The sequence below is a fragment of the Vanessa atalanta genome, chromosome 19, assembly GCF_905147765.1.
Source record: "Vanessa atalanta chromosome 19, ilVanAtal1.2, whole genome shotgun sequence".
In the NCBI taxonomy this organism is placed as follows: Eukaryota; Metazoa; Arthropoda; class Insecta; order Lepidoptera; family Nymphalidae; genus Vanessa; species Vanessa atalanta.
In genome coordinates, this window is record NC_061889.1 from 8,578,622 (window position 1) to 8,598,664 (window position 20,043).

The following is a 20,043-nucleotide window of genomic DNA, read 5'->3' on the forward strand; positions in this document are numbered from 1 at the left end:
ACAAACATGCGTGATAAGATTATGATCAAGTTAAATTTGACTACTGCAAATAAATAAAGATTGAATTAAAGAAAATATTTATATCATAACAAACTTGTGTCTGACATCAACAGTCTCTGACTGCGGCCGGCTAAACCTAGTCTAATTCAACCCACAAAAAGACACAAGTTTGCGGGTTAAAAGCTAAAAAATCACCATTTGTGGTATCTCCACGATTTGAGAACATTCCCATTGCCGTTACAGTTAGTATCGGAATACTTGTCGTTGATGTTTCAAATCGAAGGCAAAACCAAATTGGCATCAAAAAAGATTGGTGTGCTCGGCAAGGCAAAACGGTACTTTACGTCGGACCATCGCCTAAAACTTTACGAGACGCAAATTCGGCCTCACATGGAGTACTGCTCTCACCTCTGGATGGGTGCTCTCTAGTACCAGCTTCTTCTATTTGACCGTATTCAATGTAGAGCTGCTCGAAATATCGACGATCAAGCCCTAACCGATTGATCCTTTGACATGGCGTAGATATGTTGGATACCTCTGCATCTTCTAACGCATTTTTCAAGGGAAATGTTTTAGTTAATCCCTGCTGCTGAATTTCACCGGTGAACATCTCGTCAAAATTCCAAGTTCCATCCGAACCATCTAGCTCTCCGAATATCCACAACAATGCGATTTCTAAGGCAATTTCTACCTTGCACATTCACTCTTTAGAACCAGCTTTCGCCGGTGGTTTTTTCTAACTGATACGACGTGGGAACCTTCAAAAAAAATAGTCTATGCCTTCCTTAAAGGCGGCAACTCATCTGCAATCCACTGGTGTTGCAGATGTCCAGGTAGAATGGTAAATATTTCTTACAGCGCCAATATTTATTAGACGATCATGACCCTTTACCATCAGATGGCAATGTCCGTCCACAAACCTATTTCATTCTATGTACTTATGTATTTAAAACTCCTAAAAGTACGAAGCAACTTACCACAAATGGCGAGATACAAACTCAAGTGCGTTTTAATTGACAACGAATGTAATTTATTGTTATACAATAAATATGAAAAATTTTAGAATTACACTATTTTAAAAAATATAGCTTACTAATTGACACCCACGGCTTTACTCCAGTTTTAGATTTTGGTCGTCAAGTGGTAAGTATCAAAAAGTAACCTAAGTAATTCTTTGGGTTTTAAGCTGTCTTCATATAAAATTTTATCGTATTCGATCCAGTTCAGCGGTTTGGCGATGAAAGCGTATTAGGCGTATGCCTAAATGTTTGTATAAACAGAAACATTATAGATTTTACATATTATACAAATAATTGTAGATTATTGTTAAATATTAATACAAAAAAGTATGATAACTATCATTAATGACAATTCCGACTGTTACCTAACTTCAACCAAAGGTCATCTATAAGAGAAAAAGTCGCCGTGCGAAAAAATGTATTTACCTATTTACTCTATTGTAATATTTTCTTTGTATTATATTTAGACAATAAATAATTGAAATACATTTTTCAATAGCCGAGATGGCCCAGTGGTTAGAACGCGTTCATCTTAACCGATGACTTCGGGTTCAAACCCAGGCAGGCACCACTGAATTTTCATGTGCTTAATTTGTGTTTATAATTCATTTCGTGCTCGGCGGTGAAGGAAAACATCGTGAGGAAACCTGCATGTGTCTAATTTCAACGAAATTTTGCCACATGTGTATTCCGCCAACCCGCATTGGAGCAGCGTGGTGGAATATGCTCCAAACCTTCTCCTCAAAGGGAGAGGAGGCCTTTAGCCCAGCAGTGGAAAAATTTACAGGCTGCTAATGCTAATGCTAAATTTTTCATAGATACACCAAACACCCACACACACTATATATTATTTAATATACTCGAAATCAAGAATCCCCGAAGAACGTACATTTTTACATTTGTTCCATATTCACGCCCCCAAGTAATGATCTGACTCGCTATGAATATCTCATAAAAGAATTCCCTTACAAAAGAATACATTTTAAGGATTGTCGAGCTCCATTTACAAGAACTTCGTTGTAAGATGAGGTGGAATCTTATTCGATACGCCTAAGATTAAATTCCAAACTACGCAAACGGTAAAGCCTTACCGAGTAATTAAAATTTCTATTGCAGGTTGATGATCACTTAGAATTGGGTCCAGAATAAAATCATACTACCGTTGAAAATTAATTAAAATATTTTATAAATAAAAGTTTAAACAATACGAAAAATTGTAGCAAGAAAATTAAAACTTTATTAACACAACGGGAAGGTCTCCGACGATGAGGACGAGGTCGGACTTCTAATAAAAATGTTAAAATATACTTTCATAAATTTTATTTCGTTCGACTGCCCTCTGGGGGGGTATTAATGCTTTTTGTAAGTTTTTATTAAAACCATTAGCGTGAAAGTTGATCTTTCTACTTCATCTGTTGAAAAAAATATTGTTGATAACATTTTGCGTTCCCACGTCTGCAATTTTCTTTTGAAAATATATATATTTTTTTATATCAACAATCAAAGCATGCACGTGAAGGATTCGGCATATTTTTCTGCTAAGCACTAAATTAATTACGAGCACATGTATGGTCCAGTGGTTAGATGATTACGCGTTCAAACCCAGGCCAGCACCACTAAATTTTCATGTGCTTAAAATGTGTTTATAATTCATCTCGAGCTAGGCAGTGAAGGAAAACATCGTGATGAAACCTGTATGTGTCTAATTTCAACGAAATTCTGTCACGTGTGAATCGACCAACCCGCATTGGAGCAGCGTGGTGGAATATGACCTTAATCTTCTTCTCAAAGGGAGAGGAGGCCTTAGCTCAGCAGTGGGAAATTTACAGGTCGTCACTATATACATGTATAGTCAGTGAAGCTCCCCGAATTAGAACCTACGACCTTCTTTAAATATCTATTAAGCTAATATATTATATTAAATATTATTCTATCATTTAATATTTCAATAAAAATAAACACTTATTTCTATATTTCCGAGTTTTGATCATTTACAGAAAATGTTAATATGTTACCGGAAACTGGGAGCCAAAATATATTTTTATTGAAAATGTTTCTTACGAGAAAATGATCACAACATAAAATTTCCTTCTTAAGTCCCCAGATTAATATTTTTAGTGCCTAATAGACTTAAAACCCTGTCATATTGACTCGATTAAATTTAACACTGCGTTTGTAACGTTTAAAAAATACTTTTATCGGTAGGCGGACGAGCAAATGGGCCACCTGATCGTAAGTGGTCACCACCGTCCATAGATAATGGCGCTATAAGAAATATTAACCATTCCTTACATCACCAATGCGTGGACAACCTTGGGAACTCAGATGTTATATCCCTTGTGCTTGTAGTTACACTGGCTCACTCACCCTTCGAACCGGACAACACCAATACTGAGTACTGCTGCTTGGAAGAGTATCTGATGAGTGGGTTGTACGTACCCAGACGGGCTTGCATAAAGCCCTACCACCAAGTATTTCCTGGTTCCCGTATTATCCGTATGCGACTGGTTGTTTGATTTATTTCCTTGCTTTTATTCTCCTCTATCCTGAGTTTTCCACTGGCCACCACATTAACTATACGCTAGCTTTATATTTTTGTTGAGTTAAAATGTGGTCAATTTTGCAATTAACCTACCACCAAAAAATTTGGAAAGTATGTCTATTTTATAACGTTATAAACATTCGTTAAAAAGGGATTTTTGGTTAATGCTACTCACTGCTTTCAATATGAGAAGTAATAAAATAGGTATAGATATCACAAACACGATTCGAATCGCCTTTAGAATTTGAAATTCGAAAGTAACTCAAACAATGTCAATTTACACCGATTATCACCAAAGGTAATTAAAAAAAAAAATTCAACCCTCTACAGTCAGATTTCTATAAGATGTTTATTACCGACCTATTAAATCTGTAGAGTCTGTCTATACACTCATGTTTTTTTATGACAATATAAATATTCGTTTTATGACTCACTGACATCAGTGTTACCATTTTTGAAATTTTATCTATTTGTCCGTCTGTATGTACCGCTATAACTCAAGAACGGTTGAACCGATCTTTATAAAAATTGGTACACAATAAGAAAATGTGATTGCGCGAATAATACCTATAATTTTAAATAAATTTTAAAACGCCTAGCTATGCGGGCAGGTGTAAACTAGGTATATTATATTAAGGCAGAATCAACGATTACAATTATTGGCACTATAAGAAATATTGATTATTCCTTAAATCACTATCGCACCACCAACACTGGGAGCCAAGATTTTATGCTCCTTGTGCCTGTAGTTACTCAGCCTGACTCACAATTCTTATATTATTATATTTATTATTCATACGACACTTTCTTATTGATAATCAAAATTCGGAAAAAATAACTCAAACCTAAGAAGAACCGCCGGACGAAACTCAGCGGGATACATTTTTTGTCACATATTCAAATCACAATCATAAAATTATTTATTTTTGAAACGGCCGAACTGAACGATACTAATAAGTACTACAGTTAAACAATAGAATATACACGATTGCACAAAGCCCTACCACTAATTCAATGTCCCATAAGACTTTATTACATATCTCATTCGTATCGCATCTAAATTAAAATTCGTTCCTGTAGCATATGTTCAAATATGGAAAACTGACGTTCTGAATTCAAAATACTTACTAAACAACGGAAATAAAAGAAAACAAAGTTTGATTTGTAAATGTTTTATTATAAAATTCTTATATCACAATATTACATTAGTAATCTTCATAGATTCAACACACTCGCGCGTCCAAGCGATTGAAGAATCATTTGTAAAGTAACACCCATACTAGTCGGGACTCAGCGAAGCAGTCGCGCGAGTGTGTCGCAATCCTCAGTAACCGTACAGTCAACAAAAGCACCGATATGTAATTTTTATTTAATTAATAATAAATATTACAACTGAACTATTGTAAATCTAACATGTAAATCTAATTTAATATCTCTACATCTATATTACTTACATATTTTAAATCAAGGCACACAAATAAAATATAACATAATTTTTTTTTTATTACAAACATCAATATTTAAATTTGATATAATATCAAAATTTAATAATCCAACACGAATCTACCAATTATATATAAGTGCATTATTTTTATTTTACAATTTCGAAGTGCTTATATAGGATTCGTTATATATATTAAATAATTTTTAGATTTAATTATACCTGATGTGAACGAGAACTCGAAGTAACTTTTCACTTAGAATCGTATTGAAATGAAATTCTTAGGCGAACTTTTCTAAATAACGTGAAGAACACAACCAATTTAAATTTCCACAATGTATAAAACACAATAACAATTTCACGAGTTTGTACATATTGCTTGCTTGAAGTTAGTGATATTGTTACGAAGATTGTAATACTTTCTCGAATGTACGAGAACATTCTAGAAAGCGATATGTTTTGATGTATTTCGTTATGGTAATAAGACGTAACCGAAGGCAACGCTTAATTGTTTGCCGTTCTCAGAATTATTCATTCTTAAAAATACAAGAGCAGGGCTAAAATTAGTAATTTTGAACTTAAGCCGCGTAGCGTTAGGAATACAAAATGAAGAATGACTTCGTGCCAAGTCTTCAATTGTTAAATGAGCTCTGCTCAAAGATTTATATTACACTAATTCCTCACATAAACTGCTTTTCGATTGCAGAATAAACATTCGCAAGATGCAATTGTACTTGGCCTGCTATCAAAGTCTTGATACAAGTAGCGAAGAACAAATAAGTCCTAATATAATGTAAAACAATAAAATATAAAAAAAATAACAATATTTTATTTTGTTTCTAACTGTACAATTAATCTGATTAGTAAAATTTTAAAATGGCTGATTGTCATATCACCTGAACCGGTGCAATTAACAGGATGATATTTTGCACAGGAATTGGTAATTAAACATTAGTGGGCACTGATGAAGGATTTTTCACAATTTACCTCCAAGGGGGGTAATAGAAGATAAATTTTGTATGGAAATTTCTTATAAGTATCAGATGTTAGAATTATGAAGATTGGTTCGTATTTAAATATAAACCGTTCGGAATATGGTGAGCAAAAACTTCTGTATAAATTCTATTAATAGAATTATTATAAGAGATATGTAGAGAATATATTACAACTATTATTTTAATTTATTACATTAAAAAATAAAACTCTTTTTAAAACATATTTGTTGACCAAGTTACAGAACTAATTTTATTAATGTCCATGTCACTGTTCTCTCTGGTCATACTCAAATGTTTGGCATAATGTTATCGTAAAAAAAAATACTTAGATATAACATAACTAGTGTCCAGACTTCGTATGGATTAAATAAGAATTTATATACTTTGTTTGTTTGTTAAAAAATAACCTGGTATCGCTGCGCCACCTATCGGGTTCAATCTAATTCAAGTACCAGGAAACCAATTAACCACACATACATATATACATACGTACCACTGGGTCAATTAGACCCTGGCCCACTTGGACAAAACTACCGTTAGAAGCTACCGTTGAGGAGGAAGACCTCGAGGCCCGTACGCGGCTTGACCAGCAGGACAAGCAGGAAGAACTCACTCTCTTTTTCTCAATCATACACAAAAAAAAACATGAAAATCTGTCCGTCCATTTAGAAGTTCAGTGTCATACAACATAAGAATTGTATATATGAAAATAAGAAACTAGTATGTTAAAAAGAAAAATGCATAAAATGTATATCAAAACATTGCTGCGTTACCGAGCTTTAATTCAAAATGTCCGTCATACACGTTGCGAGATTTTATATCCAACAAGTGAAATAAAAAAGCAATAAAGTTCTTAACGTGCATTCATTGCAGGGCGATATTCTGAAATATATATTTATCTCTTTCTATCATACTAGAATTGGTATCTTATTATAAATGTCAGATTTGAATGTCATTTTATTTGAACATATTATCTTTTACATTTAACATGACATTGAATTTTCATTGCAATAGATGTAATTTTTAAAGAGTGTTCGATGAAATGTACATTTTTACGTGTTCATGGATGTAATGTCTGATATGTTATATTACACACGACTGATTTTGTCAATATTCTTATTTACAGACTTAAGTCCAGTTAATACGAATGATATGTTTCGAATGAAATATATAGATCATCCTTTTAAACTTACTGGTGGTAAGGAAGATGGTAGGGGGGCAATGTAGTCACGGATTTGAGAAGCGAAGAGACTAGTGGACAGACTACGCAGAAATGGATTATACTTAATGGGTTGGCGCATCAGAGTGGAAGGATATTTATATCCAGGGCGGCCATTCAAATAACATATAATGGCTATGGTAAGTTCGACTATTCCTCACAGAAATAAAACTCATTTAAATCTTAACTGGTGGCCAATTCTACTTATTTATATCGTTAATAACACGATGCCGATCATATTACGATCAAACTTCGACCTATCTAGGATAAAGTGATAATTTTTTAATAGAATTGGCACCCTAGAACTGGCTGCTAATCCCGACTTCAGTCGGATTTATTACAGATTCTGTCATAGACGATTTCCTCCGTTTTTGCAACATTGTTCATTGATACTCTACTCTTATGGGTTCTTCCTTCTTCCTCGATAAATGACCTATCTAACAATGAAACGTTCTTTAAAATCGGACCAGAAGTTTCTGAATAAAGCTCGTACCTATACCTGACAACCACCCCTAAAACGCAAGCAAAACCGCGAACGAAAAGTAGTAAAACATAATTACCTTAACCCTAACATTAAATACCTTAAATTCCATGGTTGTATGTATCGACGATGAAAAGCCTGATTTCGAACATAATGGTCAATTTACTAATCTAATCAAATTTAAATAAATTTAAAAAATAATAAGTAATTTTTTCAACATCCTTCTTTATAACAAAGTATAAAAATGTATATACGTTTTCATTATTAGATTTCTCTTTTGTTTTATTTTAACAAAACCCCAAAGGATATTTGTTGTACTAAAATAAACAGCCTTTGTAAGCAGCTCAGCGAAATTCAGATCAAAAATTAAATTATATGTGCCTCGCCTAGGACGTGTGTGTCATGTATTAACTCGGCTTGGCTTGTCTTCAATAACACAGCCCAAATCGAATTAACACAGTTTCACAAAATGTTATCTTACTTAAAATAATGTTATCAATATCTTTGTTACTAATAAACTTAAGGTGTATTTTTAAATTGGGTGGATTATTTATTTTCAATCATCAAGTAAAACCAACCTATTATAATTTGATGAAGATTTCTTATAATTATTGATTATGTGTGTTTCTGTTACTTAAACAAAAATGATATCAAGTTCTATAAATATAAGACAAATAATTTTATCTAAAGAAATATTTATAACCATTTTTTAATTTAACAAGTATGATATGCGAGTTTATTTAATTACAATTTAACATTACAATTGATATTTTTCTAATAAATCTTTTCTAAATACATAACAATGTAAGATATTATACATTTAACTTCTAGTTTAAATTTTAAAAGCATTTATTTAACTTCGTGTAAGTTAAGATAAGAAGTGATATTATTACACAGCATTTGATAAATGAAGGGAGATATCTACTTAAAATATTTTTATACAAAATACTTCACTAGCGATATGCTAGAACTGTACAATTTTTACAATTTCAATTCAAGGTCCTTGGACGGTAAGCCGGTAACGGCTTTCTAAGGATCATTACTTCTGAAACACTGGACAAGCGAATCTCTTATAATTTTTTTATTCATAATAAATTTTGGTAAATCTAGATTTTATATTCGTAACTTATATTAATAAAAACATTTATATTTAGCTCAATAACAGAAACGTATTTGAAAATAAAAGCGAGAAAAGTAACCTCTTTGAATTTGTATACCTACTTCCGTACTCTTTATATAAATTAACAAATTTCATTAAAGTTTTAAAAGCCGAGATGGTCTAAAAAGCCGATGTGGCCACTGAATGTTCATGTACTTAATTTATGTTTGTAAGTCATTTCGTGCTTGGCGGCGAAGGAAAACATCTTTGATGTGTCTACTTTCAAACTCTGCCACTTGTCTATCCAACGTGCATTGGAACAGCGTGGTAATAGATTCCAAATCTGCTCCTCAAAAGGGAGAGTTACTTATTACTTTATTAAAATTTTCGTTAAAAGTTAATACGTCACTATTACGTCACAAGTGTATTAGTTACATCGTCAAAGTAAACATGCGAAGGGTCGTTCAAACTCCACAGCCTCGAAGTTAGCCACTTTATGTGTTTACATTTACCTCACCAACCTAATTAACTACTGCATTTTAATTATAGGTTTACTAACAAATTTTCCCACGTAATTAAATTTCATTAATTTAATAAACGACAAGATAAAGTCTGAAAACAAAACTTTATCCAAATAAGAACAAAAATGCAAGGTCGAATTTGAGTGCAGGGTAAAATGTGTTGCTTTTAAGTAGAACTCTTTTGCTAATAAGGTTTATAATTGTTTAAAAATGTCTCAACTTTTTCGACTAATTCATTCTGTTTCTATGTAATGTAATAGCGAGATCTAAATAACTAAATAATTAAGCCATTTTATTTGGAATATCAAGTGTAGTCATTATCTTTCTTCTTGGATACCCGGATTATCCTTTAAGACAATAATATCTAAATCCCTCAACAAAACATCATAATTACGTCTTTATATAAATATCAAAAAGAAAAATGTTTCGTAATAAAAGAGGTCTTAATTCTTAAAACTAGACGAATAACAAAAATAAAAAAAATCTCGTTTATAATTTTAGTTGAAATTACTTATATACTTTTGAATTGTTGCGAATAAGTATTTTTTAAATACGTCTATTTAAATGATTTATATTACAAAGATAAATGCTTAAGCCTTTATTTAACTTCGTCTAAGTTGTATTCGTAGATCAGATATACGACGTTTTAGAAATTATCATACGTTATAATAATTCAAGTATTTTGCTTTGCTACAAATGCTTTTCTGTATTTGAACCCGCGATATCCGTTCGTCCTTTATCCAATATGGTTCATTGGACCTCTAACAAATGCGAAATATAACGAACACATATTCCAATTTCACTGTTAATTAAATATTATCAATTCTGATAATAGTATTCATAGTTGAATAAGTAAGAATTATTTCATTGTATCCAATAAAGCCTTATTCCATATATTTTAATAAAATAATATTTTACAATTTACTATTGCACAACATTGGCTTCGTATTTAATAAAACAGAAATTAAAAAAAAAACAAAAGTTTTCTGAACAAAAGTATCCGATTATGTTCTCAATTTAATATTCTAAGAGCGTCCAAACTTGAACCATCAAGTGGCGCCCATGAAAATATTCATTAAAACTTCAAATGACCTCCATTTGATAAATTTGCCGTCATTCGGTATTGTTTATAATACTAATATTTCGTTCATCAAGCTGAAATATGATCGTCAGAATAAATTTCGACGACGCTTTATTAATATTAATTTGTTCCCAAAGAAATTCTTGCGTTATCCAGCCTTTCTTAATTGTGTGTCCGATCTAAGGAGGTCACCTTACGTCACCGTGCCAAGTTCCGAGGATGAAAAGAAGGGATGTGAAGAGGAGACTCATGTAGCTTGTCGTGGTTTTAACTCCGCTCTGCAGCTCCGCAAGACTTGACCCTGTGTGACAAAATTAAGGTATCTTAGTGTTTTGTTATAGTCATTTAATTGTTAAAAACTTTTTTATATGTAAACGTACTTTATGTACGTATTATTATCTCGTAACTTTTATGTGATACTCACGAAACTTTATATATATATCACTATATATGATTTCACCATTTTGTAGTATACATATATATATATATATCAACGTAAAATTAAATAAATACCGTTAGGTTATAATCTATATATCTATCTTCAACTTACAATAAAACATATACAATTTTATTAGTTCATAATATTTCGGTTAGACAATCGATAAATAATGCATTAAATTATAAACACTATGTTACGGTTCACAATATTTCGACATGAAAGAAAGTTACATGTATATACTATCAGTCATGGCATCATAAAAGTCGGATATACGTAGTAGACCTCACTCGATTGGGCGTTAGCGATAAATATGTCACGCGGAAAACTCACACACCCCGTATGTTGTAATCGAGGTGTAAAGTGTCAGAGGTTCATTAAGCATAGTGTCTCTTCTCGCTCTAAATTATAAGGTTCTTATTGTGTTAATTAATATTCCGATTGTTAATAAAAAAGCCTTAAAAGATAAATTTATGTAAGTTGCTTATTTATTTCCATTAATTTTAACTATTTAGAAGTGAAGAAGAAATTGTACATGGCAACATTTTTAAAAAGATTTTTCTGTAATTATTACTGAGAAAAAAGGAGGCAACGTAACAGTACGTAACGTATTTTGCTAATTGACATAGATAAACACTATTAATAGTATTGAAATTGTTTTGCTTGAAACACCACGCAAACGATTCAATATAAATAAGGAACCGATATTATAATATACAAAAGGGTGTGTGGTATAAAAACGTTCCGTATGACAAAGTACATACACAAGTTTCAACATCTAAAATGTGTAGAAATCTATGAATTTCAACAGATTTACCAACAATCATTTTAATCTTATTAAATGTGGTCATTGCTTAATTCTTATAAATTTACTAGTTTTCGCCCGTGGCTTTTTCTATAGGAGTACATCAGGTATTAGGCTTAAAAAGTAGCAAATATCCTTTCCATGATTAAAGCTTTTATCATAGCAAACTTCATAAAATTCGGTTCATTAGTTTGGCCGTGAAAGAGAAACAGGCAGACACTACAGAACATACTTAATTTATTTGTCAACCCTATTTTACCCCCTTGAGGAGCGAATAAAAAAAAAGAACTTATGTCACTATCGAGACTCAAACCATACGAAATTTTATCTAAGTTGTTTTACCGGCTTAAATGTGAAGAGGTATTCCATTTTTTTTTCTTATTCTTAAATTAAAAAAATCTTCGAGCAGATGTTTTTTTTAAAATTCCTTAACTCCAACAGAACTTAACATTTAAGATTTGTACAGCATCGTCTCGAAGCTTAAAGTTTAGTCTCGCCTTGTTTTCTACTTCTCTAATCTTAAACTTAACATATTTGGTTCATCCTGTTTACAGTCCAGCTTGTTCTGTATCTCGAATAGCAAGTTTGAGTCGACTATTTAGAATTTGCTTGGTGTATCTTAATGACATTTAGATTAGCTAGTTTATATGTAACGTTATAATGGAGTACCCTATTTAGTTTAGCTTCATCAACATCGAATTTAGGTTGATCATATTGTGCACATATAGTTATATAAGAATCTCTATTGTATGCTTAGAATTTTCATTTCCTGTATATATATCTATACATAGACAATTTTTCTTAATATGTATTTTTTTAATTTCGATATAGTTTTAGGACAATTATAATAAAAATGTTAAATATTTTTAAAGATCGTATTCTATTAAATTCTTTTCTCACCATTGTGAGATCACTTATATATTTTAAAGTTCAAAGGAAAATTGGGAAAGTAATACATTTCCTACTAACATTTGTCAAATTAAAAAAAAAAAAAGAAAAAAAAATATCCATCCTATACAATTTTTCTTTCTACTTGAATAAAGGTAAAAGTCCCATTGAATATGAAACTTTTATAAATTATTGTTATTAGCTTGCTCGAGGCTCTACTAACTTTACCCGACAAAATCGTGGGATACTTGAGACGCTCACATTTGCATGGCTTTAAATTTTGCCTCGCTTGTCATATTATAACATTTAATTACAAAATAGCACGAAGACCTACCAAGTAAATATGTACTTGGTTGGTCTGTGTGCTAGCCACCCTGGTTTGATACTAGAGGTGTTAAGATCATCCGCAAATGCGGAATATTCGCATTGATTTAGCTATCTTCATCCGGATTTACAGTTACATTAAATTAATGCAAAGTTTTGACGAATGCAACAATGAAAAGTAGTTAGATATTTAAAGACAGCGATTCGTTCGCAATGATCAGTCAAGATAACAGTCATCAGCAGACAGCCTACACAAAAATTTCAAGTTTCTTCAAACGATTTTCTACTAAATTTCAAGCGATTTCAATTTCTACAGTTTTGTAATACTGTCCACCATACTGAAAATTAAAATTATAGCCCAAAAATAAAGTCTCATGTTTCAATCTTAAAAAATGACGGACCTTTATACAAACTTTCAACCTCTATTTCACACCCTTAGGGGTAGAGTTTACCAAATTTTGCCCCAACTTTAATAGTTTACGCTCGGCGATGATGAATCAATCAGTCAGGATTTGTTATTTTATAATTATAGAAAGATTGAATTAAATTAATATTTTTATCATTGGAAACAAATGCTTGTTAAAAAGTTTCATGAATGTTATGAACCGTTTCTTTTTTTTTGTCAATCACGCGTGATGCGCGGTAATCATTATTGGTACCGTTCTTGATTATGGCAACTTCCTCCCGAAACAAGTAAAGTATATCTCAAAAGGTTATTTTTTTTAATTCAGTCATAAAAAAATCTGTAACACCGAGTTGATTAAGCATAAATATTCCTTTATGTTTCAGATTTTACGATTCAATGCTATTTCCAGTGACAACTAAATATTTAATGAACCCGGCCGTTCCGAATGAATTGACTGCAAAATACGAAGTTACAAAAAATAAAATTCCATTAGAAAGATATTTTTTTTTAATTATAGTTAAATACACGTCCCGGCACGTCGCACGGGTAGGATAAAATGAATAACGATTAAAAAAGAAAAAGATTAATTCTAGTTTTTTGGGCAGTATCCTCCCTAAGACACGATATAGGTAGTCGGACGAGCCACCTGTTGGTAAGTGGTCACAGCCGCCCATATATAATAGCGCTGTAAGAAATATTAACCATTGTTTACATAGCCAATTCACCAACAACCATAACGCATTCAGCAATGCATAACGCATTCCATATACCAAGATTATGTCCGTAGTTATACTGGCTCCGTGACCCTACGAATCGGAAATACTGCTTTTTGGCGGTTGAATTTCCGATGTGTGGATGGTATCTACCCAGAACAATAAAATCAATCAAACCAGAATAATCAAACACGTATTTAATTTATGTTTTAAAATTTCAACTCAGACTTTAACAAAGTTATTATTTATTGTAACGGAATTCCTACTGTCACTTTTATTGTTATTTTCTATTTGTTTTATTATTTTAATATACCCTGTACAAGTTAGCTTGATCTTTTTGACAGATGTAAATTTTTCCGATCGACATAACTTTGCAATGACGAACATATTATTTTAATGATTTTAAAAATTGTAAAAATATTTAAAAAAATACATATAATGCAAAAATTCCTAAAGATTCAAGCGTTATCCGAAAAATTTAAGACTTTTTCTATTATATATTATTGCTTCAAAGTAAAATTTAAATAGAAACACTGAAAATAACAGACGTTTGTACAATGTTATATCGGTCGGACGGTAGGGACGCGACAGGCAGTAACTGCTACAAATATCGATTACAAAAATCCATATTAAAGATCATTGTATAGTTATTGTTACGAACGGGGGTCCTTTTGGTTGGGGTCTCTTTGGCTAGTGGTAGGGGCCTCTAAAAAATTGAACTCTAATTTGAATTAAGCATTCCATCGTTCCCTCGGCTGTTATATATGTTATATTTTCTGTTTCTCATCACTGGCCTGTCTGTCAAAAATATCAAGTTAACTTGAACAAGGTATGATGCGTTTTTTCCTAAGTATATATATATGTGTATACATACATATCCGTGGAAAAGTTTTTGTATTTTTTATGTGATGTTGTTATTTAGGAATTGGGTAACTTGACTTTGAGACAAACAAACAGACAGAGTTACTTTCGCATTTATAACATTAGAATTGATGATAATAAATAATAAATATAAAATAATTAAGCTTTTGTAATGCCTTCTATTGAAATGAGTATTTTATGATATAATTCGACAATGATAGGCTTGTGTATCTAACTTGAGGGTTACACACGCTTTAATGCTGATTTTTTGGAGGAAACATTATATGTAGTTTTTGGTATTATTAAAGCCTCTTACTTTTCATGATTTGCTTGTTTTCATTGCTGTTCCTCGATTTTTTATTTTTCACTTAATTTTATTGTCATCTTAATTAATTTTAATTTTCTTTTTTATAAAGTATTAATATAAAAAATATATATATTAATTTTAATTTATATGTTGATATGCCGTAAGTATATTCTAAATCGCACTCACGTTGTAAACGACATTTAAAAACACTTTTTGTCTTTAAATATACCCTATATTTGTAATATATTTATAATGTTTTTAAGTAGCTTTATAGTATGTATATTAATATATATGTATTTACGTATATGTATTATATAATATAGGCCTGTGTGTTTATGTTTTGTGATCTAATCGATACTGTGGAGTCCTTTAGGCAAAGGTCGTCTGGGAGAGATTGTTTTATCAGCGATATGACCGTCCATGACGCTTTGTGCTTTGTGCTTAAACTTGATTTAAATATGGTATAAAATTGATAGACTAGTTAAGTCAATTTTGAAATATAGAATATGATTGGTAATAAGAAATTTATTTTATAGCCTCCGGTCCTCCCGGAAAAGAAGGACGTTTTTACGATTAAGGCAGATGCCTTATGAATTTTAAATATTACTTCAAAGAGTATCTAGTGTCTAATATCTTAAACACGTCTTGTATCCCAGATACCTTTTAATATGGTATCTTGTACATAGCCGAGCCGTTAAAACTAATACTGCCTCATTATATAGTTTTATTTCAGATGTAATATTTATCATAATGAAACTTAACAAAAGAATACTCAGCATCGTTAACGAAGCGAACACAGTCACAGTGCATAAATGTACGATCCAATTGTAACAAGTTTCATGAAATTCATATCGGTAACTTCATTTAAATAACATGCAGATTTCAAGCTACTTGCAGCGCTGCAATAATTGTTGATCCTTGATATTGTATAAACGATGTAATTTATGCAGCGTTAAATCGTGTGTCGAATGATATCGTGAGACAATATCCATCGCTATCAATAAACAGAATTTTCGATTGTATTCCATTTTTAAATTTTTTATTTTAATACTAACCAAATTTTACTTTAAAAAATATAATCTTTAGCACAAAGCGTAAAGCGATCTAGTCTTAATATAGATTTTTTATTGGTAAACTTCTATTAAAATCAAAGTATCTTCCGGATGAAGACTGACCTAATTTCGTTCATAATAAACTTCAAAAACTAGCTAACTACAAATAGACATATTATATTGCTAAGAAAATTATGCTACGAAATTATTCCTAATGTAAATTTAAAGGAAAAAATATCAGCCACTAGACCAGATACTACTTAACTGCTGTCTTCGAATAGGTAAATATTGCTAGAATTTTTGACTCAGAATTTACATGCTAAGTAGTAATACGGCAAATACATGTATTTAGTTTTATTACTTCCTTTAAATAATTGTAAACAAGTAGAGACTATATTAAATTACATTACATTAGCATCCTGTAAATTTCCCACTGCTGGGCTTAAACCTCCTCTCCCTTTGAGGAGACTATATACATAAGCAGCCCGTAAATGTCCCACTGCTGGGATAAAGGCCTCCTCTCCCTTTGAGGAGAAGGTTTGGAGCATATTCCACCACGCTGCTCCAATGCGGGTTGGCGGAATACACATGTGGCTGAATTTCGTTGAAATTAGACACATGCAGGTTTCCTCACGATGTTTTCCTTCACCGCCGAGCACGAGATGAATTATAAACACAAATTAAGCATATGAAATTTCAGTGGTGCCTGCCTGGGTTTGAACCCGAAATCATCGGTTAAGATATATAACAAAGAGTAATTGATGATGTTAAGGAAAAATTGTGCAAACCTTGTAAAACATGAACTCTCGCGACTGTCCTTATCGATAAAGGTGCTTCCAGAGCGCAGGTGTAGTTACCCGCATCTTCTACTTTAAGATGTGCCACCTGCGAAAAGGAATACATTTAAAATGTTGCTCGCCATGAATTTATAATGATGATAGGAACTGAATCAATCATGTCATATTATCGATTAATCAGCACGTGGTGTTCCAATTTTATTTAGAAAATTTTCTTACTACAATAAATATAATTTTAGAAACAGTTGTTTTTAAAGAACCAATATATATGTTACTTTAAAAGTTCGAACTAAGGTAAATCTTAAAATTTTCCAGTAAAACCTAAGATTTACCGACATGAGTTGGTTAATGTAAGTATTTATTATAAAAGGACGACTTTTTCTAATTTTTACCATTCCAATTCAGTACATGCTATAGTAATTAAATAACTAACCTATTTAAATTATTTTCATTTCGCATATTACTTTATAACACGTTATGACATGATTTTTTTCAACGTTTACCGTGCATTAAATGTAAATCCAAAGATTTTACTAAGTGAATGGTGGCAAAAGTTCGAATCGCAAACCGTTTTGGGCATTTACCGTTAAGAATTGGTAAATCTTAGGTTTTACTGGAAAATCTTAAGATTTACCGTAGTTTAAGCTTTTACAGTAACATATACACTTTCAAATTACTTAAATTTAGTATTAAAATGGGTACGATAACAAAATCAAATACGGTAACAGCCATTCACCAGCCATCAGATCGCTGCAAGCGACTCGTTTTTCTTTGTAGAGACACATTACTCACCAGTACGACACCAAACATCAATACGTTTTACTGTTGTATTTCGATTTAAATGCTGAGTGAGTTTTAACGGCAGACACAGATTCACATCTTAGATTGCAGTACAGTGATAATGTAACTGGTCTGCTCGCGCTACCAATGTCTATAGGCACGTATTGTCTGTCTACCTTCTCACCATTCCTAATATTGATTAGGAATAGAAAGATTAAAGGTAAAAGATTTTTTTCTCTTTCATCTTTAGTATAATGCCTCGTTTTAATGCCTCTGGTGATTAGAGATATAGTTAATTTTTTGCTCAAATCGAAGTTGTGATTCAACGGGGAAATGCTGTTAGCATTCTTGCCACCAATTCACATGGTCATGATTTGTACCGTAACTGTTTTTTTATTTTTATTTTTATTTGTATATATTATGTAATTAAAGCCTTAATATTAATTCAATGAAATACTTTATAAATCAAATTAAGTGGAAATAAGTAAAATAAGTGAATTTTTGTTATGTTTTGTAATGTTATTGATATTTTCAATTCATAATTAAGACCTAAATGTAATTAATTCTTTTGTAAAATATATTCTTATTTATAATATTTTCTTATATATAATATCTAAGTAATAGATAAAAATAATAGAAGATATGTCAAATTCATGTTAAACATAAATTAAACTTCTATAAGTTGCAAAACAAATCGGAAACTTTTGTGACCAAGAGAGTTGGTAATAAAAATGTCTTTAATCGTCAAAATGACCAACACACTTTGAAAAATTGTTGGTGATTTTCTAAACAACACATCGCAAATATGGTATTATGATTTTGATTTAATCTTGAGTGGCAACATCTAACAATAACTAAGTCTCAAATAAAGTCGAGTGTTAGCTCCAGTTAATAATGATTAAGAAAGAGACTGATTAAGGCAATCAGTACACCTCGGTTGAAAATGTTCATTGCACCTGTGCGGAGAGGTTCAGCATAATATTGTATAAAAAAATTCACCCACAGCCGAATAAATTTCAGTAATTTCGAAGCTCGTTCTTAGTATTTTTTGTCTACGACACTTATGTTTTATACATTCACGCATTCAATTTAGTCAGCGAAATGAGACGTAAGAAAATTTTATCCTTACACCGCAGGAAGTTTCATAATCGGTATTATGTATAAATTTTGTTAACCATGTCTAAATTTTCGTCCAATAAGTATAAGAAAATCCAATTCTGTGTCAGGATTATATGGTAAATTTACTTTATTAATTTAAAGGCAGATAATAGTAATAATTAATACTAGTTGTGGTCTGAGACTTCGCTGTCGTTTTATGGGTTGACTGTTTAGTGTTAGGCATAAAAAATAGCTTAGTTTTAGTTTTCATCATACCAAATGTTTTAGATTGGGATTTGTTACTTAGCTATGAACGAGCAACAGACAGACAGAGTTACTTTCGCATTTATAATATTAGAATAGATTATGTGACTGCCTTATAAAACCTCGCATTGGAGCGGCGTGGTGGAATATGTTCCAAAACTTCTTCTCAAAGGGAGAGGATACCTTGGTCCAGCAGCAGGAAATTAACAGGCTGTTAATGTATGTGTAGTGAAAGCATCTTCGTTACATTTGGGTGTTCTACGACACCAGTCGTTTTTTCTTTTACAACTGAGAGATATTGAACCATATTAGGGTTCCATGGTAGACCACATATTTGGGCGTGATACACCATTGATACGTTCTATTGGACATAGTAATCCCGTGCTTTTTTCCGTACCTGACAAGTTCATGGCACAGTCATGGTACGAGACTGTAGTGAGCATACTTTAATCATATATCTTGTAGTCTAGTTCCATTTCACTTTAAATCTTTCATAAAATAATGATTTTTACAAAACAAACAACCGGTGTATGATATTTTTTAGAGTATCTTCATCATGATACTACATGCCTTAATATAAAAAAAATCTAAATTTGCGTCTGTAGAAATAGTGACCATTAGTATGTTGAATTCTCAATTCTCTAGTATCCGAGTAGGAACTGATATATCAAATGCTAAGCGTTTCGAATGAAATGGTCGAATGTCGCTGCATTTGAATATTCTTAAGATATATTCTCATATAAATGTTATCTGTTCATTTTACAAGAATCATATTTAAAATGAGATTCAATTGCTTTTAACACTACGTAATATATATAAGTTACTGCATGTAATCTTTAAAAAACCGCTGGAATGTTGGTAAGAACATATGAATATAATAATAGGCCAAGATAAAAATACCCGTGGAATCGTAG

General features: G+C 31.6%; 1 protein-coding gene across 1 annotated transcript in view; it reads right to left on the reverse strand.

Annotated features, from left to right (window-relative positions):
• Positions 1-10,586: 10,586 nt before the first annotated feature.
• LOC125071588 (hemicentin-1-like) overlaps positions 10,587-20,043 on the reverse strand; it is a 106,068-nt gene continuing 96,611 nt past the window's right edge. Inside the window, exons 8-9 of the mRNA XM_047681909.1 lie at positions 16,979-17,075; positions 10,587-10,699 (exon numbers count right to left, since the gene is read on the reverse strand). Of these exons, the coding sequence (XP_047537865.1) occupies positions 10,587-10,699; positions 16,979-17,075 (210 nt within the window). The remainder of the gene's footprint in view (positions 10,700-16,978; positions 17,076-20,043) is intronic.